General features: G+C 43.4%; 1 protein-coding gene and 1 long non-coding RNA gene across 3 annotated transcripts in view; one reads left to right on the plus strand and one right to left on the minus strand.

Annotated features, from left to right (window-relative positions):
* SLC26A9 (solute carrier family 26 member 9) overlaps positions 1-21,751 on the minus strand; it is a 57,689-nt gene that overhangs the window by 21,548 nt on the left and 14,390 nt on the right. The window contains exons 2-9 of one of the 2 annotated variants that reach the window (XM_082228296.1): positions 13,312-13,453; positions 8,609-8,748; positions 7,764-7,874; positions 6,571-6,746; positions 5,337-5,501; positions 4,316-4,468; positions 2,343-2,425; positions 1,334-1,481 (exon numbers count right to left, since the gene is read on the minus strand). In XM_082228296.1, coding sequence (XP_082084422.1) covers positions 1,334-1,481; positions 2,343-2,425; positions 4,316-4,468; positions 5,337-5,501; positions 6,571-6,746; positions 7,764-7,874; positions 8,609-8,748; positions 13,312-13,436 — 1,101 coding nt within the window. In that variant the 5' untranslated portion in view covers positions 13,437-13,453. Of the gene's footprint in view, positions 1-1,333; positions 1,482-2,342; positions 2,426-4,315; positions 4,469-5,336; positions 5,502-6,570; positions 6,747-7,763; positions 7,875-8,608; positions 8,749-13,311; positions 13,552-21,751 lie in introns of those variants that run through there. The other variant, XM_082228295.1, reaches the window with a different exon arrangement.
* On the plus strand, positions 61-5,087 carry LOC309535381. The gene is made up of 3 exons (XR_014221237.1): positions 61-280; positions 1,232-1,289; positions 4,890-5,087. It is a non-coding gene; the product is annotated as an uncharacterized lncRNA (long non-coding RNA).

The following is a 21,751-nucleotide window of genomic DNA, read 5'->3' on the forward strand; positions in this document are numbered from 1 at the left end:
GGAGCTATTTAAAACAATGGCACTGAGATTTGCACAAAGTATGCTTACTGCTGGGGTTCATATAGTTGTTGTGAAATATCATATCCTGTTTTGTTTCGCTTATTTGTCAATAGGCACCCAGAGTAGCTTTGACAAAAAACAAGAAAAATATGTTCTGTTAAAAATAACATTAGAAACAACCAATCATGTCAAGCCGCAGTTACGATAGCCACTACTGCTGGCAATTGCCTCCTTAAGGAAGAATCAAGGAACCCATGGCCAGGGCCTGCGCACGCATGAGGTAAGGTGAGCAGATTGCCTTGGGCGGCTGGATCCACAGGGGCAGCAGATCCCAATGTAGACCTTCATTTCCCCTCGTTCCTGATGCACATCTTCACTCACCCCTTCTTCCCTTGTGAGGAGGGGGACACCATTTGTGGTTTGCCTCAGGTGCCAAAATGTTGTGGGCCACTCCTGCTCAAGGCAGCACCAACTTAGGAAGGCTACAAACAGAGGGGCATCCTGGGAGGGAGGGGTCTGCATCTCCCCCACAGGGCCATCAGGCAGAGTGAGGCAGTTGCCCTAGGTGTGGAATCCAAGGGGTTCCGCCGCTTGAGAAATGACTTCCGGCAAGATGTCAGAATCTGTCACCGTTGTGACCCCAGTGAGCAAACTGTGGCAGGGGTGGCATTTTCCTGTTTTGCCTCAGGTGGTGAAACAGGACAGGCCTCCCCTGCCTGTGGTCCTCCAGATGTTATTGGATTCCAACCCACCAGCCTCAGCCAGTAGGTCAGGGATGAGTCTATTAATACCTGGTGGGCCACAAGTTCCCCACTGCTCCCATAAGGCAAACTCTTCATGTGGAGCAGATGTTATCTCCTTTTCGTTTGATTCCTGCTCTGACTGGGATTGGACTAGATGACCCATTCGGTTCCTCCAACTCTATGATTCTATTATTTTCTCTCCCTATTTTTTTTTAAATGTATTGAGAAAATTGGATCTTCCATTGGATCCTCTTTGATAGCAACTTTGATAATCCGTCCATGGTGTGAGTTGCCTCAGAGGAGTCTGAAGGGGAACTCTCCATAGCAGTGTTTGAACTACAAGGAGGTCCTTTTACTTGTTGTGATGGCTCTCTCAGATACTATTGTTAGAAGAGTAAAGAGAGTGAACTGACTAAAACTGAGGGGAGTCAGGGGCAGGGATTGGAAATATCATTAAGAGTCCCCTACTTTTCTTCCTATAAATCTAGCACTGTCTCTCTGAGGATAAGTCACTAGACTCCAACCCTGGAAATGGCCAACTTTGGGGTGAGTTATTTTTCCTCTCTCTGTAAAGAATCACTAAATGTTACCTGGTTAGGGTCCACATCATAGCCATGCTTGGTTCCAAGAGTTCTGCCCATGGCCAGGTTGATCACATAGCCCACAATGGCAAGTGAGAAAGCTGTGCCAATCATGTCCTTCCACTTGCCCACCTCGGGAAGAGTAGCAGATGGAAATCTAACATCAAAGGAACAAAATCAAGCAGACAGGATAAGAAAACAAGTAGCTGGAGATGAAACCAATGGACCAGAGAGATGGTGGGGTGTGTGTGTGATGTAGAAGCAAGATTCAGTTCTGCCCAGTTTCCCCCCGAAAGAGTAATGCATGAGTTGGTCTTAATATATAATGGATTCAAGCCATTTCACACAAACATAGTAATAGCCTAGAAGGCAGTCCTGTCCCCCACAAAAAAAACCTTGTTTATTCCTTCAGCGCAGGAATGTTGACATGTGCAGACCTTATAATAGCCACGGCAGCATAGAATGAATGGTACAGTTTTATACCGCAATGGTTATTATCCACTTTGCAATTATACTGTGCTTGTAATTCATTAAAGGACTGACTCATATAAATCAAGGCTTGCAGACACTGTCCACTTTAAGCTTGCCCTACTTTCCATTCCATTTAGAGATGCTGAAACACATCCAGCCACTGCAAGCTCTGTTTCAACTTGTTTTCAGAAGGGCCCACAATTTTATCTATTCTTGCCCTCACCTTCAACATGGCTGGTTGTTAATTCTGAGAGCTGGTGGGAAAGGGGGGGGGCAGATTGCAGCAGAGTGGGAGTAAAAAGAGCCTTCTCTTCTTCTTCTTCTTTTAAAAAACCCTCTTTCCACTGCTCACCTTGCTGCAAACTCTCCAAGTTTTCTTATTTTTAGTTCATGAATCTTCCATATCATGTCTGGCTCAGCCCTTATTCCAGAATATATTCATTTTTAAATACAGTGGGTGGGATTCATGGATTGGCATCATTAGGATACCCCTGTTCTGGAAGAGAAGGGACTCTTGGAAAGAGAATAATCCAGTGCATTGACTCACCCCATATTAATATGGCCAACAATGGGCATGTCATATTTATCAGGCATATCAAAGCTTCCAGAAATTGCAGTAGCTACAATGACCTGAAATCAAAGCATAAAAAGGCTTTAGGCTAGCAGCACATTTTTCAGTTTCATACAAGCTAAATTTGTTAACATATTCCTTCAGCAGAGAACTTGACTCAGTTTATATAAATTTTGATGTGCATTAAGTGGGGAGAAAGCCATTGAGAGTAGTTTTCCTGTAGATAGTGAATGAATGAATGAATGTAGAAGTTAGTCCTGCATTATCATATCTACCAGCTATGTTTAAATTTGTGGATGCATTGGGCTGCTCCATTTATTTTCAGGACACTCCATGTAAAGTCTCTTTTGTATCAAGAAGATGGTGGCTACTGGGTAGATCAAAGTATATAATTGAGAATTCTCAGAGTCTGGGAGAACCTCTTCTAAGAGGTCTGTCTTAGAGCTAACTGCTATAATAAAACTGATAAGTCAGAGAAAGTTTTATTCGGGCATTTTGCCATGGTTCACATGGATTCCTGTTCTCACGGCATCTCTCCTGCACATTTCAGTTTTTGAAACTTGAGTAAATTCTGCTTTTTCTGCTATCCTGTCTCCACCAATACTATTCAAAACCAGAGTAAAGTGGATGTAACACATTCCTATATTAGAACAGCAAGCTTCATTTCACAATGCTGCAATAGCAAACTTTGGAGTGATTGCAAATTGAAACCAAAGACAAGGTCTGCCCAAATCTTTGCATTTCCCACAGCTCTAATTACACAAATGCTGCCTGGGTGTCAGCACGTACATTGGCCTCCTGCCGCCCTGATCACCTGAGGCATGTAAGCATCTTACTACAGCTTCCTGTCTTATCACGTTTCAATACTTTGGAATACAACTACATTATCTGCATGGACATTTCCTGCTGTATAGTCCGAGGATGTTTTCACCCAGACTCATTGAAGCACGAGTCAAGGTTAAGCTGGCCATATCAGCACATTTTTCTTCAGTGACCTTGGCTGACCAAACACCTGAGAGCACAAGTTTGCACTGTTGTTTAAATTGGTGGGATATATAGGCTAATGGTGCAACAGGTTTGTGAGCCTGCAGATGAATAATACCCTAATGTTTTTAATATCTGACTTCTGAATGGACCAGTCTGTCACAGCAGGTGTGCAAAAGGGGCACAGACTAAGGACTGGTTTGAAGCTGCCTTGCTTAGCAAATAACTGTTGCTATAAACCACGACTCCCAGTTCATAAGTAATGCTAAAAAGAGCTTTGTTGAAAGCGAAACCAAACTTGGCATAAGTCCTTCTTCTAAAAAAGTGGAGGGAGAAAGTCTGCTTCACGAAGACTTGTGGCCCCTCATCCATATAGTACCAAGCTGTAGCTTAGCATGGCTTATGAAGCAGGAAATTGCCCAAGAGTTGAGAAAGCATGTTATTATTAAAACAACAGAAGCATTATCTTGAATGAAGATGGTTGAATGCCCTGCGTCAAATTGCAGAGGGGTAGTTGTGTTAGTTCGTGGCAATAAAAACAGCCAAGAGTCTTGCAAAACCTTAACAAATTCATTGGGGAAGGATTTCATCCATTTCATCAGATATGGTAGACTATTGTGCACAAATAACTGGACATTTATTGTGCAAAGGGGGGGGGGGAGAATCCAAACATTTGGAAAGGACTCAGAAGACCTCTAGTGCAACCAGAAACATGCCAGCTTCCTTATCTCAAATCAGAAAACCTGAGTGTAATACTTCCCCCAGAAGTGAATTATTGCATCAATTTCCTCCTTGGGTGTTTATTTGACCACTCTGTTAGCTGAATAGTCAACAGCTCTTTTATAAATTTATCTCTGCATCTGAAGAGAAGGGAGGGCAGGCACTGACTACAGTGGAGGTTCTAATGCCCTCTAACCACTTGGATAAATGCAGGGGAAAGAAAGAGCTCAGGATCTACTACTTACTATAACAATCTCCATGGGAATGGGGACTCGAATCTTCTTCATGTATTTCATATTCAGCTCCTTCACGATAATCAGAAGCACAGTGCTGATCAATGCAAAGACGAGGGAGGCTATATTGGTCTTCGGCAAGTTTTTGCAAATATCGATAAAGGTCTAGAAAAAAGAAAAGAAGGATGAAACAAGAAAAGGACAGCATGTGCATTTTTCAGCGTGACTGGGAGATATGCCATGGTGTTTGTTTTCCAAGACATGAAGATGGTCCATCAGTGGCCATTATTCAGCCTTGTAGTCTGCTGTTGAGACTTGCTAGCACTCAAAGCAGCACAGTCCCTGCAGTAGCCAGCTCTGGATTAATTATAGGGTCAGTAAGCAGGGCCTGACCAGACAGGATGCATTTAATCTGATTTGTTGTTTCCAACAACGGCATCCAGCTGGGAATTCAGAGAAAGGTTCAAGAGGCGCACAGCAGGTCCCTGCAGCCTCCATAACTCCACAAACGCTTTCTTCTAATCCCTTATAATTAAAATGTGGAAGAATTAATGGTAACTCTGACACTTTTGTGCACATTTCCTAGAATTACAGGACCCCAAGAGTACTCCTGTACCTTTGAAGAGTTATCTAGAAGGGAAAATTCACCAGGAGCAGCTTTTCTTGCCATGCAGTACCACGTCAAGCAAAATCCTGCCTTCTGTGCAAGATCTGGGAGACTCTGCAAGCCTGCCATTCTCTCTTGAAATATCTCTCCTTTCCTGACCTCATGCTTTCTTCATTCCAGTTGATCACATTTCCTTTCATAAATATATGGTTTAATTATCTATTTTATTTTATTGTTTTCATTTGTTCTTGCATTTTAAGGCAAAGAAAAGAAAATCATCTCAGCCATTCATTATTGCATTAAACAGCAAGCCAACTCTTCCAGGGCCCAGTCAGTTGACTAGGGAAATTAATCATTAATATCATTTGTCACAATCAGGCAGTTTAGGGCAATAAGCATCATATCATATTCTGGTAACTAACTTACATAAACAATGGCAAGGGGTCCTGTGTAAGAGTCAATCTTCAGGCCAAAGATATACTTGAGCACAGAGATGAGGATCTGCAGGCCAGCTGCTGTCATGAACCCCCTGATGAAGGATTCTGAGAGGTAGATCGCAACAAAGCCAAACTGCACAAATCCTAGGCATATCTATGGACAGACAGACAGACAGACAGGCATGCCAGATGGAATAGTGAGCACAACTTCTCAGAAGGATATCCCATAGTTCAAACTATAGTCCACAGGAATCTTGGACAGGGAAGAAATTCAGTTCAGTTGGCAAATGAAGCTGAGTGTATATAATTTGCTCTTTCCAAATCAACATGGGAACCAAAGTATAGCCACCCTTCAAAGTTCACACTTATATGAGTTTTGCAACGCCAAACCAACCAACCCCAACCAACCACTGTTTATAAAAATACATATAACAGGGGGAAACGGGCATAAAAATGATTAGCAAGTGAACATAACAAACTAAAATGTGTTACATTAGGAGGAATCGCTTGCAAAAATGTATAGCTTAGTCAAAACCTCACACCGGAATGCTGAAGAACTTTTATGAGGATTTGAAAATAATAATGATCTCACATTGCTGCAGAAAGGGGAAGAACTGAAGATAACCGGAATTGAGAGCTCCTTTCATCCCTAGTCTCTGGTGTGTGGAAATGAATAAGATAACTGTTGCAGGAGGAATTTCCTCCAGTGTAGGAGTATGGCACTGACCCAATATATGTGACCCATCCCTGCCACAGGAGAGATGAGGTAACAGCAGATAAGGCAGGGCACAGATCTTCCTGAGCCACACCAATATTTAGCTGTTGGCTTACTACCTATAAAGAGTATTGCTGCCTCATCTTGGGCATCAGTATAAGGGCAGCTCCACATATGATATGCAAACATGGTATACAGGTGTTTCATGTAGGAAACCCTTGACGTATTGATGCCACACACACATAAACATGTGTTGATGAACATCTATGGATGCATGTGATGTCCTGGCACAGTTAGAGTTTCTAGATGTGTATACATGGGTGTTTAAAGGCAGTAAGGCACATGTTCATTCATACAGCTCAAGCAGCCATCTTTGTTTTCTACATTGGCTTCCAAATGCTAGTATAGTCATGCCTTTGCTTTCCCTTCTGTTCGATACATGAGCAGTTAATGCCAAACTCTATGCACGGCTGCCTTCTCCACAGTTCTGAATACAGGGCATCCTTACCTGGATTATGGCTGTCAGGCAAGCCAAGGTGGCAGAGATCTCCAGTCTGGCTGCTTCCATGGCTGTGTTGTTAACCATCACCTCATTAGCTGTGTGGTTAAAGTACTGGAAGTCGGAATCAGGAGCCAGTTCATGACAGACATTCCCCACAATAATACTGATGACTGCAAAAGTGCCTGTGGGACACACACACAAAGGTTGGCTTACACTCATGCAGAGCATCTCTCATGTATATAGTGACAGTTAGTGCTTAAGAAGGCTGAAGACTGCAAAAATATATAGACCAATGGGCCAGGCTGGGCTACCCTTCTGCTTAATTTCATCTACGTAACTGGCAATAGCGTAAGGCGGCTGAATGGTGCATGACTGATAATGGCATAAAATGAATTATGGATCTCTTTTCCCCAGCCTTGCAACTAGTTTATGAAACAGTTTGAATGGCATGGCATCCCCCCTACTCTTTGGCCCTCCAAGTGGCGGAGCATATGCCTGCGCTGCACAGGGTGGGCGCGTTGGCAAGGGCCGCGGGAGCGTGCTCTCGAAGGGCACGGAGGGTGCCTTCCCAGGCTCAGGATAGCCGCACGTGCACCCACCAATCCCGCTTCCTTCCACTCCCCTTCCCGCTCGCCTGCCTCCTTCCCAACCTCTCCCCTGCCTGCCTGCCTGCCTGCCTGCCTGCCTCCTCTAGCCGGGAGCACAGGGCAACGACACACTGCCCGCCCATGACTCCTGCGCCTAGCGCCAGCCATCAGGGGAGGGGGGGAGCTGCTGTGCCGCACTCCCGGCTGGAGGAGGCAGGCAGGCAGTGGAGAGGATGGGAAGGAGGCAGGCAAGCAGGAAGGGGAGAGGAAGGAACCAGCAAAGCGGCGCAGCAGCTCCCCCCTTCCCCCAACGGCTCGTGGTAGGCGTAGGAGTCCAAGTCGCGGGTGGGTGGCACACCGAATGTCACCACTGCTCAGGGATGACACCCGGAGCAGGGCACACACCCCGCACCCACCTTCCTCCGCCAATGGTTCCTCCCCATTATCAAGAATAAGAGACATGTCGACTGATATTTGAGTGAGATCAGGCCATAATTTTATTGACAATAGATGTTCCCCACCTCTGCCCTTTCTTTAATGCATTAGTGCGAACTTCCAGTTTATGTACTAAAGCTTGTAATTCGGTCACTATAGTGGAATAGAAGACCTCACCTGGGACCATTTGATGAACACCTCCTAGCAAGAAATAGGCTATCAGAGGGAAGAAGGATGAGTAGAGCCCATTGATCGGAGGTAGGTTGGCCAACAGAGCAAAGGCCATACCTAAAAAACACAAGTGAAAAGCAGATCAGACCTTCCATCCTAACTATGCTCAAGTCTGCCTTATGAAAACAAGATGCCACACACCATGGCAGATTCTACAGCAGGTATGCCAACCTTTCAGCATGGCACCATCAGAAAGGTTAGGCAACAAAGACGACAGTAGATGTTTAGGGTGCTCAGCAAGCAGGCTAAGGGTGACATTAAGGTTCTGTCATTATTGCTGAGGTTTACACAACCAAGATGCCAGTGCAGATCCATGTTCCACTTAAAAATTTCCCACGTTGTGCAGTCCCATCCTTAAAAATGCATTGGGGTAGTAATGTTTGATATAGGGCACACATACAGATATCCAATCCCAATAAGAGCCTGCTTACATGATTTATTCTCACTTTTGTAGAAAATGAACTTTGTGACAGATTTCAAGAGTATTGTGTCAATGTTGACACCCTGGTTCATATGCTACTTCCCCCCATGGCTGTGGTGTGAGGTGCCTAAACATTAGAAAGGGGGGGATTTTTAAAAGTATGAACCAGAGCAGAGTAAATAGACATTTCTTTAAAAGTCGCATCTTCATTTCACTGATCATAACTAAAGTGGGCCATAAGCTGAAATCTATTACCTGCCATAGTTTAGCCAATGTGTTACACCAAGATATATACACATTTCCTCATTTTTTTCCATTGGTAAAACTACTCATGTTTGGTAGTGATATGGAAAGGGCAAAGTTCTCTCACCTTGAGGCACCTGAATAGTCCCAGCACTGATTCCACCAAGGACATCGGGCACAATATAATCTTTGATTTTATATTTTGGAAGCCATACAAGAATAGGAAACAGGCTGTACAGGATGAGTTTGAATCTGGATGGTGAACATCTAGTGAGAAAGGAGAAAGACGGTACTGAATTTAATAGGAGACTTTTCCCCTGTTAGATATTTTGTGAATTATTATAAAAAGACTTACTGAACCCAGCACTTTATGCAGCCAGGGCAAAGAGCTGCTGTTTTGGTCCCGTGGTTTTCTACGCCCACACAGTGCTGGCATGAAGTACACAATGGTAAAAAAATGTTCCATTCCTATTATTCATAATTAGCCTTTCATTGTGTTTAATGCAGTAATGGGTCAGCTCCCCATTATCCCAGCCTCCATCAAACTCTGGAGAACAAGATGCCCAGCTGAATTCTGTGGTAGGTGTTTGCTCAGGCTTCTTGTTAATGACACGTCAAAATCAAGATCCTTTGTCAAACCGAACAAAATTTCAGCAAAATCAATGTGGGTTGTTACTGGGTGGCTAAACACAATGAGGGTAATAAGCCATCACATTATTAGTTCAAGCAGCCCTGATACAGCCTGCTCAGTGGATTACCGTATTTTTCTGTGAACAAGACAATGCTCCCCCCCCCGATGGTCTTGGGTGAGCTGGCAGCTCTGCCGGCTAGAGAGGTGAGGTGGTGCCAAGGTGAGGAAGGAGTTTGGCTCGGGGATCAAGAGGAGAATTGCTCAGAAAAAGCTCAACACCTTTTTTGGGGGGCAATTCCCCCCCAAAGCTGGCCCAACTAGCTTGGTGCTGCCTATTCCTGATTGGCTGCAGCTGCCCAGAGAGACTCAGGCAGAGGCGCCAACTTAAATAAAATATTGGTGGGGGACAATGATGCATGCTGTGACACATGGGGGCTGGGAGGAGCCAGGGGGTGCAGCCAAGCCCAGAAGTGGTAGCTGGAAGGGCTTCAGGCTTCAGTGGTGGCTCCTCCATCCTTTTATATGCTGCCCTCTCTTTCCACCTCCACCCTCAGCCCCTTTGGTCCTAATCGCATGCAGGACATGGCACAGCCTTTGTCCTCTAGATCCACTTTTAATTGTTCTCTGACACATGGAGGGGAGGAAATGAGAAGATAGAGGATGCAATGAAGATGCCAGAGGGCTGGTGACACAAGTCTCAAGGTGAAATCGACCCAACACATGTAAGCGTTTATAAGCATGTCTACCATTTTGTGGCAGCAGGGAAGCCAGCCTACTTCTTCACCACTCTTGTGTCCTTTGTGAGCTGTCTTGTGAGCATTGTTTCATTTATAAAGGAGTGAGTGGTAAAGTCAGAGACAGTTAACCACTCAGAAGTTTGCTGTGATAAATCTGCAAAGCATTTTGTGGGTTAAAGTTGCTTGCATTCCCTCTGAACTTGATGCCACAGATGATATCAGTCTAGTGGAAATGTCTAGGGCATTATTATTGCACCCTAAGATTAAGCTGACTACGTGCTCTGTTTACCCTTGCCTATAATGGCTTGCAAGATCTATCGGAGAAGGCTTGGCTGGGTAGGTCCAGGGAACAGATTGTGGTTTCTTGCTATGTCTTCTCTTCCTACCATTATTATTGCACTTTTGACACTGCAGCTGAGAGTCACCGCTCACATAACCACTACGTCAAATGCAGAAAAACACAGGCTAAAGGCAGTCCAAGCTGAATAACATTGACAGCACACCAGCTAAGGCCAAGAAGAGGCAAGAATCAGCTCTCAGTTGCACTGACACCTTGTAGCAGACTGCTCAGTTCAACGTGAAAAGCCTCAAGCCTAGTTTAATTTGCAATTTTGAAGTTAAAGTGACTGGCTTTAACATCACCTCCACTTTTGTTGTGCTTGAGCTTATACCCTGACTGAAAGAAAAAAGATCTATCCTTTTGTAATAAGTGGCAACGGTTATGATATTGCTGCTCTTCATCAAGCATTAATGTGTCCCATATAAGATGAATGTGCTGCATTTGCAACTGAACCAGATTGCTTTGAATTAGGTATCTAAAATAGCTATGTCTGTACTTATTTTTTCTCCCCTAGGTGGCACTCTTCTGAGCATCTGTGAAGTCACTCAGAGAGCAGCTATTCCTTTGGCATGATTCCACAGCTCTGTCTACTTAAGAGACCATTCAGTCACGCTGGGTGCCACCCAAATCTAAAGTCAACATCATTGTGTAATCCAAAGTAATGCATCCAGTTTACTTAATTAATGCTTGCTTGGCAATGCCTTCACCCAGTCGACATCTAGAGAATATATAAATCAAATGGCCATCCACCCAAAGTCCTGCAGTGCAGTACAAACACATACTGTGGAGAAAACTGATGTTCTGGATCCAACACCTGGTTGCAAGTTGCTTATTTTCTGCACATGGCTTGTGTTCACACACCTTACTCAACTAATGCTGAGTGGTCCCTGTGCTCCTTTTGTCTGCATCTAAGCAAGTCCCTTAAGTAGAATGGGTAGGGGTGTCAGTTTTGATTCTTTCAGTTATTCATTTTCACAGTCTTAAATCCAGTTCTCCACATTTCCTCAGAAATTTGCAACTTTTTTTTTTTAAGAGATCGAAAATTCTCATGAAAATTAATTAGCATTTCAGTTCAAATTTCTCCCAATAAAACACATTTTTGGCTGCAATTTTGCCTTATGTACACATTTCTGCAGAGCCATTTCCCCATATATAATGCATCTTTGTATGTTATCTTCACTAATATGTGCATTTCTATAATTTTTTGGCTGAACCACTGCAATACAAAATTCAGAAAAGGGTGAATTTCAAAGGAGCAGTGTGTTTCATTTTGCATATTGATTTGGAATGTGGCAGTTTGGTGGGCTTATCTTTAAATGTGAACTCATTAAAAAAGCACAACTCTATCCCTAAGCATGGGGTCTGAATTTCAAGCAAAGCACTGACTGATGTAGGCAACATTATCTGGGAACTGTTTGGATGGGCGGGGTATAAATAAAGTATTATTATTATTACTATTATTACTACTTCTACTACTACTACTACTATTATTATTAAGAATGTGTCCCATCATATGACAAAGGAGGTTCAACCATTTCCTCAAGGAATGACCAGAGAGAGGTGCACCATGACTGTTTTTTCTAACCATACCCGCAGGACCAAATGACTGTGTGAACTGCTTCCATGTGTGGGTGCATCTCCATTAATGTCTCTGTGAGAAAGGGGGGGAGGATGTGTGACATGAGAATCGCTAAGCAGCATAAGACCCCAGAAATTGTTTCATCTCTCCCCGTCACCTGCAGCCTCCTACCAAATACACACACACTCACCTCTGTTAAGGGCACACCGGCTCACTCTGCTGAGGGACTGATCAAAGCTCACTTCTCCCTCTGACATTTTCTAACTGACCTCAGACCTCTGTTTTCCCCTTGACTCCTCCCTGATGTGTGTCTGTTAGACTGTAAGCCTCAGGGCAGGGCCTGTCATTCATTTAATTTTATGTACCACACCTTGTTTCTTTAGCTGAACGAGAAATAATCCATGTAATACCAAGAAGGAATAATACGGTATCTAGGAAACACTGTTGCATAAACCAAGTCTTCACTGTTATTTTGACCTCTTTTTGAAACAGGGTGATCTCCCACCTAGAACCCCGATGCATCACTGTATATAGTGAACTTAAATTTGCTTTAAAGCGATAAAGGACCAACAATGTATTTAAAAAAATAAATGAGTGACAGGATGGAGAAACCATGGCCTTTCAGGCAGAGGCTAATGAAAACTGAGCCCAATAACAACTGAAGTGCCACAAAAGATGACAAAACTAGGTAGATGGCTGGCACAAATGTCTTCTTCACAATTGTTTTATTCTTTTCAAATACTCCTAATATGCATTGGGGTTGGGTGGGTTTCTTAGAGAATGGGTATCAACATTATTGCTCTCTCCTTCCTGGAAAAAATATATTTATTCAAGAGTGAGTAAAGCCAACAAGCCAGCAATGGTGGCAATGAATCAGTACAAGTTCTCTTATCTACATAATTATGTTTTTCTGATGGCCAGTGTCAGAAAAAGTTGCTTGGCCTTCTACAATTTGTACAGTTTGCTTACTCTAATCTCTCTTGGCTGTGGCAGTGGAAACATATTTGTCTGCTATTAAACAATTAGCAACAATCTTTAACACTGAAAAAGAGAAAAACTGAGAATGAGGTGTTTATTATTCTCCACTTCAGTTTGATGCCTGATAAGGTTTGGATATTTGGCACTGCCTTAACCAACTCTGCATCACTGCTTGGGTTGCAAATTTTGTAGGAGAAAAAAGTGAATCATAAAGATGGAAAGTACCTCAAAGATAATCTGGTCCAGCCCCACAACACATAGCATTTCTGATGGGTGAACATCCAGCTTCTGCTTTAAAACCTCACTTCAGTTTTGTGGGAGTGCTTGGATTAAGATTGGCTCTTTGCTCCTGGTTTGTGCAAAACTCCCTCAATAATGGAATTATCAATCTCTCATTCAAAGTTTCAGGACTGCCCAACATCACAAATCTAGACAGCATGTGGACTTTATTTTATTTTATTTATTTTTCTTTCATAAAATTTATATAGGGCTTGATTGTTAAAAAACAAACAAACAAAAAACACCTCAGAGTGGTTACAACACTAATGTATGGCTTTCAACATACCTGAAAAGATTCTTTATTTTCTCCCCAAGTGGGTAACTTCTAGTTTTTCTCTCAAACTCTTCATCAAAGTAGTTGCTGGAATAAGCTGGACGGTTGATGATGTAACGTGGCCGTGCTTCGTTCATCTTTGCACCACTAAACCCTTCACCCAGGAATGAAATGTAAGGAAGCTGGAGTGAGAAGTGAGCATCACCAACGGAAGGTCCCTTAATAAGGCAGGCAGTTCCTCTTATCCTCATCCCAATAAGCCTGCCTTTCAAATTTCCTTCCAAAGTCCCGCCCCTTTCCCCTCCCCTTCCTGCAGATGGTGCTCTTCTGGAGGCATCGATGCCTCGTGGCAGGCTGCGTGAGATTTTAGTAATAAGCTACTTTATAAAGATGCAGGAGTTGGCCCAAGTTCAAGAAACCTACACGTGGCCAAGTGTCGGGCAGTTACAGGCTGTGATCACAGCTCTTGCCTCTGTATTGTTATTTAGCCTTGGGCCGGTCACTTAGGAATTGTCTGCCATGAAGAAAATGAGGTTAGGAATTTCTGCAAGGCTGAATCAGCACCCTCATTCAAAGATGCATTGTGTTGTGGTAAAAGTTCACCCACATTCTAGAAATCTCTTGAAGTTTCTGCTACAGTGCCTTGTGGATCCTTGACCTCTTTAGCATCTTGTAGTTTCACCTATGTTATGTATACATTTGGAACTTTTGCCCCGAGTGCTTCTATAGCTGTGATCTATAGCTCAGCAAATACACTGTAGAACGAAGGACAACTCAGAAATGTAACAATTTGACCTATTTTAATTATAATAATGCCAACCATTCCTGTTCAACCAGTCCTACGCAGTATCAAGGTGTTTCTAGAGGCAGGTAATAAATAAACTCCTTGAGGTGCAGGCCTTAGTATAAACAAAACTATCAAAGGAAGGGGAAAAAGCACTTTTGCAAGATGATAAGTCTGGGGGTGGGGTGGAAGAATATGAAGAAATAGAACAAGGATGTGGATCATTATTTTAGTACTGTATTGCAGTTAAGCACTTAGGTGTTGATCAAGTGGGCAAATGAACAGAAAATGAATCATCATAAAAGATAGACAGAGATTATGAAGCAATTGTGGGTGTTGTTACATGGTTCTTTTATTTAGAGCACATTAAGCCCATGGGGAAAATCCATCAAAATAGTGATAATGCATCAGGTTATAATTGTTTTGATCTGATAACTAAATACAAGCAAAAAAACTAATTCAAATAATGCCATTTCAGACTTGAAAATGTTGTTAATTTTTGGAACTGAAATGTACCACATTTTAAAATATCCCTCAGTTATTTTGCTGCTTGCATTGTAAAACTTTTTAAAATGCTGCATTCATTGATCACAGCGAAACAGCAACACAAAAACAAAACATGGCCAAAAAAAATTCAAGTAAAATAAATATTAAAGAACATAACGTAAAAATAGCTGAAAAGGAAATATATAATTTATAATAATAATTTATTACTTATACCCCGCCCATCTGGCTGGGTTTCCCCAGTCACTCTTGGCGGCTTCCAACAAGAGATTAAAAATACATGGCAATGCTCATCATTTCAGAGTCCCCAAAAGGTGTCAAATCAACTTAGAATATTTACTTGAGTTAACCAGTTTGACATATATCTTTGAAGATCTACATGTATTCAAGGTCCAATCTGGGTAATTGTAAAAAGAAATAGTAACTTAAGTGAATCTTGTGAAACTCCATTTCAGTGAGATGATCTGAGTGTGAGAAAACCAAACCACGTATATGATTCTATCTGGTTCCAGCCTCATGATAATAGATTTCTACTCTGTGTGGGCTGGTGGGAGGAAATACGTGGCTTTGGAGTGATCCATCATAGGAATAGGCAATCTAGTTGACTTTGGTACTGTAAGGCTGCATCCCAGGCTCACAATAGCATTTATTTTTCAGCATTCATGCTTAGGGTCTCACTGCATGACTCTCATTGATGGAGAACATTTTTTTTAATTTTTTTTTGGTCTATCCAAAACTCTGGGCTCACTTGGATGAAAGACTTCACCTTATGACCCTTTTCTAAATTATTTTTTTAAAAAAACTAGCTGCCAGGTATATGTAAAGTTCCTCATAGAAGCTGGTAGTTAATAACAGGTGGCCTCTTGCACTCCACCCTGAGACCGCCTAAGGGAAGCAGAGGGTGAGAAAGGGGCAGCAGAGGTTGCCAGGGGGGAGACAAGTTTCTGCTAAAACTTTATAAAATGGGTAAGTAATCATTTCTGTCAATAGAGGAATTTTGCCCTTGTCACTCATTTTAGAATTCACACCGCAGATCCTTTCTCATGAGAATGTAACAAAGGGTTACTCATGGATCAGGCCCACTTGCTGGGCTCCACATCTCCGCCTGGAGCAGGCATAAAAGGCTCCTTGATTTAGAAGAGGCTGCAGCTGCCCTGGAATGCAGAGGTCCAAAGGGAGGACAAAAATCAGATCAAGCTGGTCCTCCACTTAGAAACACAGGAAACTCAATCAGACCATTAGCTCCTCTACCATATGTCAGGAGTGCTCTGATGGTGTTTCCTGCTTGGCAGGGGGTTGGACTCGATGGCCCTTGTGGTCTCTTCCAACTCTATGATTCTATGATTCTACCTCAGAACTGTCTACACTGACTAACAATAGCTCTCTAGGGGTCCAGATACAAAGTACTTCCCAATCTTTACTGGATATGTTGGGACCGAACCCTGGAACTTCCACATGCAGAGCATGTGCTCTTTCCATTGAGCTACTGTGCTTGACCACTATGTCTTCCAGTCCAGACACAATTCAAGGTGCTCATTTTAAATTGCAGGTCCCTCAATACTTTTGGGTCCCATATATCTAAAAGTGAACTTGCCAGATAGGTAGTAGATGCATTTTAAAAGTGTGGTATTGTGCTCTTTTAAAATGCAGAAGTTGCCCAACCCTGTTTGATAACCCAGATTGTCAACTATCATTTGTGCAAGCTATAAGGTGCTCAGGGCTATGCAAATGTTACACAAACCTGTCTTGCGGTTCTGTGCTTTGAGCCTTCCAACTTGATTTCCTGGACCAGTGGCCTTAAGTCGGATTGAAAAGGAAGTGGAGTGGTTAGGCCTGACTCTGTTATGTTCGCGTGAAAAGAATGATGATAGGTCTGCCAGAAAAGAAGTCCCTCCCCACTTCAAGCATTGCCCTACTAATATGCTTTCTGAAGCTGAGAAGGAACTGCTGGCTGGTTATATAATGGAGAGCCAAAGCAATGAAATGGGTAGTGGTTTTGGTTTGGGTCAGAGGCAACTGGGTTCAGATCTCTGACCATCTGTGATGTTGCATGGGTGGTCTTGAGCAAATCACTTTCTCTTAACCCAGGGTTGGGCCCATGTAGTGGCATCCAGATGTTGTTGGACTTTAACTCCCATCATCTCTGACTACGGGTCTTGCTGGGGAGGACTGATATGAGTCATTGCTTTAACATCAGGTGGGCGCCATGTTGTCTATCCCCATCTCACAAGGTTGTGGGGATGTAAAATGCAGTAGCCTCCATGTGCACCATACTGAGCTCCCCAGGCAAATGCTCGGGTGGAAACACAATAAACAAATTGGCCCCAGCTTGGGAAATTTTATTTGATTTCCATTTGAATATTTGCTACAGCTTCAAGGAGTGGTAGTTTCCACACTTGATCAATCCTCGTTCCCTCCCCTGGAGTCATGATGTGAACCTCCTAAATTGCAACTGTCTTGTTTGAGTGCAATACACTCTTTGCTGGTACTCTAGCTGGGTAATTTGCACATACGCCCTGAGGGATAGATGTTGAACCTTTAGTGCAAATATATGCACTGCCTCACATGAGGAGATGTGCTATTTCCCACTTCAAGGTATTATGTATTTATTTACTGCATTTATATCCCATGCTTTTCTCCAAGGAGCTCAAAGGTGGCATGTGTGGTTCTTCCTTTCCTCAATCCATTCCCACAACAACCCTGAGAGGTAGGTTAAGAAACCAAAGTATTTTGTTAGGAAAATGCCACACTTCCCCCCTCACTCCCACGTAACACACCAAGTCCAGCAGCGAATACAGTGGCACCTTGGTTGTTGAATGGCTTGGCTCCCAAACAAATCGGCTCCTGAACGCCGCAAACCCGGAAGTGAGTGTTCTGGTTTGTGAACATTTTTTGGAAGCTGAACATCAGACGCGGCTTATGCCCTGGCTCAGCTTCCCGACCACCACCCTCTTCTCCTGTCCATTAGTGGGTTAAATGCCCTCTTCTTTCTACTTTCCTCTGTCTCACTTTCTCGCTCTCTTTTCATCCAGTAAAGGAAGGGGTAGATTCCCCCCACCCCCAGCTCTTGCCCCTCCTTCCCTGTAGTGAAATCTGTGGAATTCCCAAGTTCAGGTCAACAACTCTGGGGAACCTTTCCTAAAAAATGTCAACAACTTTGGGGTTCCCCCCTTAAAAAGGTCAACAACTCTGGGAAATGGGGTGTGTGTGTGCTGGAGGGATCTTCACACCACGGCGCTAGATATGCTTAAGACGGCCCTGTCCCCACATACAGCACATTGGAGTAGTCTAGTCTAGAGGTTACCATAGATCACTGAAGCCAAATTATCCCTGTCCAGAAATAGGGTTGTAGCTGGACCATCAACTAAAGCTAGTCAAAGACAACCTAGGCCTTGACCAGTTGTGATGGATCCAGCAACACCCACAAGCTATGAGCTTGCATGTTCAAGTGGAGTGCAGTCCCATATAGAACAGGCTGTAAATGACTTATCCAATCAGAGAAACCATTCACCAACAACACCTCACTCTTGTTTAGACCGAGCTTCAATTTATTGGCTCCCATAGCAATAGTAGGTGAGGACTGCCCTGAAAAAAATGTTTTATGTTTCCTGTTCCAAGCAGCTACCAGGATGGTGGCCTATACTTGCTCCCTGTTAAGATGTAACCTCCTCTGGGGATGGAGCTTTGATTATTGTAACAGTGCCTGGTAGAGCAGAGCAGGAAGTAATGGATGCATCAGAGAGGTGACTCTGCTGAGGAATATAGGTCAGCTAGCTAAATAATTATCCCAATGGAAACAGAGTCAGGAAATCAGCACAACAATCAAATCCAACATGTCATGGAAACTTTAATGATCCCATGCAGTTGGAGATGCCAGTTTTTTAAAGGCCAATTCCTATCCACACTGACTGGAAAGCTGGGCTGAAAAATTCCTGAACATCCTAGACACTAACTAGTAGGAATGAGTCATTTAAGTACTAGTTAAATATGACAATCACTACCAACATTTCCTGTGAGGTGATATTACTATTATGGTTTTCTTCACCTTTGTTATCCTACCTATGGAGCCCATGGAGGTCACTGCTGAGGATCTAATGGTATATTGGGGGGGGGGGGAGAGATAGTACATATGATAGAACACAAGGTTTGTGAGGCCCAAGATCCAATCCCTAACATCACTGATTAAGGTATCTTAAGTAGTAAAGCCGGTTAAGATCTCAGCTTTAGACCCTGAGGAACATCAATCAGCATCGGCAACAGTGGTGCCTTCTGAGGCATTTTGCTAGAGACTACCTCTGTCAGTCACAGAACACTACTGGCTGGTGGAAGGATAAAAGAAGCAGTAGCAGAGCCACTATTCAGATACTGAGTGGATAGCAGGACTCAGCATAGATGTTGGCCCATGCTGGATGCAGCTACCAATCAGCAGTTGTGCATCTGCATGATGCTGAGTTAACGCTCCTTCTATTTCTCCTCTGGCTCTTTCTGATGTTCACTGGAAAGAGAGCCAGTGTGGTGTAGTGGTTAAGAGCGATAGTCTCGTAATCTGGGGAACCGGGTTCGCGTTTCCGCTCCTCCACATGCAGCTGCTGGGTGACCTTGGGCTAGTCACACTTCTTTGAAGTCTCTCAGCCCCACTCACCTCACAGAGTGTTTGTTGTGGGGGAGGAAGGGAAAGGAGAATGTTAGCCGCTTTGAGACTCCTTAAAGGGAGTGAAAGGTGGGATATCAAATCCAAACTCTTCTTCTTCTTCCAGGTCCCTCTTCACCATATGGTGGTGCTTGGCAGCATAAAATAGTAGTCTCCACTGAACTACCCCATTCCATTGAAGTGTCCTCATTCCATTGAACCACCACTGACAAAAATAACTTGGCTAGATAGACCAGTGGTCTGAATCAAGTATAAGACAGCTCATATGGGACAATAAATACCAAACAGAATGAGGGAAAAGTTAGAAGGAAAAGTTTGGCCTATCGCTCAACATCCAAAAGACCAAAGTGCTGCACAAACAAGCACAAAACAATCCCACCGCAGCGCCACAAATCCAACTCAATGGTGTAATGTTGGAAAGTGTCAATCACATCTCCTACCTGGGCAGTTATCTTTCAACAAGGACCAACATTGATGCCGAAATCCAGCATCGCCTGAGCTCTGCGAGTACAGCTTTCTCCCAACTGAAGTGCAGAGTATTTGAGCACCAGGACATTCTCAGGGAAACCAAAATGCTTGTTTACAAAGCTATTGTACTATGAACCTTACTGTATGCTTGTGAAACATGGACCACTTATAAACGCCATCTCCAACTCCTCAAAAGATTCCATCAACGGTGTCTCCGAAAAATTTTGGATATCACCTGGGAAGACGGACGAACTAATGCCAGTGTACTGGAAGAAGCAAAGATCACCACTGTCAAAGCAATGATTCTAAAACATCAACTTCATTGGATGTTGCTCGGATGCCTCATTATTGTCTTCCAAAGCAACTACTCTATTCCGAACTTAAAAATGGAAAGTGTAATGCTGGTAGTCAACAAAAGAGATATAAAGCAGGTGTCAGCAAGGTTTATCTTGCCTGGGCTGGATCGGCCCCATGGAGGCCGATCCAGCCCAGGCAAGGGCCGGATTGTGGATGTGTGTCAGCACACGCGCCCATTATTTTTGGCATCTGCGTGTGCGCAGATGAGATTTCCGGCCGTGGAAGCAAGTGCCTGCACTGCGCCAGTTTAATGCAGCGTGAGAGTGGACAGCTTGGTTTGGAGGCGGTTCGTGGGCCGGTCAAATGACCTCCATGTGCCGCTTCCGGCCCATGGGCCTTAGGTTGCTAACCCCTGCTATAAAGACTCTCTCAAGACAAATCTTTTAAAAGTAGTATAAACATTGACAATTGGGAGACACTGGCCTGCAAGTGCTCCAATTGGAGAACAGCATTTACCAAAGGTGTCATGGCCTTTGAAGACACTCGAATGCAGGACAAAAGGGAGAAACGTGCTAAGAGGAAAGTACGCTTGGCAAACCCTCACCATGATCAACTCCCACCCGGAAACCTACGTCCCCACTGTTGAAGGATGTGTGGATCCAGAATTCGCCTCCACAGTTACTTATAGACTCACTGTTAAGACCGTGTTCATGGAAGATGATCTTACTCAGCAACGAGCGATCGCCAAAGCAGAAGACTCATTGATAGTGTGATATAAGATATCTGATGTCATGTCATTACATGGCAAGTTTCTCCTTAGTAGGGATGGGAGAGAAATTGGATTCAGTTCATATTTAAAGTTAAATCTACTTCAGCTGCACTTCCTGAAACAATACACAAGCAATGTAATTCTCCAGTCAAGTAATGTGTACAAAAATCCACATACAAGAGTAAAATGTGCAAAACAATGTATATATTAGTGAAAATGACATACAGAAATGCATTATATTAGGGTACATTGGGTAAACTTAACAGTTCCACTAGTGTAAGGAATTTCAGCTGTGCATTGACACTTGGACGAATGCAGCTTCTCCATCCTTTCATTACAGCCTGATCCCTGCTACACCAAAGAAAATGTGACTAAACTCAGTGTGACTTCTTCCCAAGTTGGTGCACATGAATTTGCAGCCTTAGATTCCCAGATTTTCAAAGCTTGATCCAGAAACTTGATCAAGGATATGGTCAGGATTTGAACTCTGCTGAAAGTGTATTTCTCCCCTCTCCATCTGACACACACGCACCCTCTCCGGTTTCTTATTCCAGTATTTATTTCAACTTTCTGAACAGCATGCTGTGGTTTTATTGTTACAGGCTTGGGTGTGTTGAGCCTTTTCTCTTTATATCTTTCCTGCTGAGCGAAAGTGCTAGCAGACACTCTCACAAATCAGGAACAAAGCAAGGAGGGTTGAGGGAAGGCAAGAGTCAGAAGGACAAAAGAAGTCCCATGATTAAAATTCCACCTAAAACAAACAGGCCAATGATGTCAACATCAGCAAGAGTCAAGTTTTTGAGATGGCGTTATCGATGGCCTTGCCCTAGATCAAACATAAGTGGAAACTTTTCTGATTTCAGAACTCAAGAGTTGAGAGCCTTAGAAAAGAAGGCACGAGACAGAAGGCAAAAGCAGCTCTTGAGACCTTCTGCCCCAGCTAGTACACTTTCATTTCAGATTTCAAAATGAATGTGCA

This window comes from Podarcis vaucheri (genome assembly GCF_965113315.1).
Source record: "Podarcis vaucheri genome assembly, chromosome: 6".
Lineage (NCBI taxonomy): Eukaryota > Metazoa > Chordata > Lepidosauria > Squamata > Lacertidae > Podarcis > Podarcis vaucheri.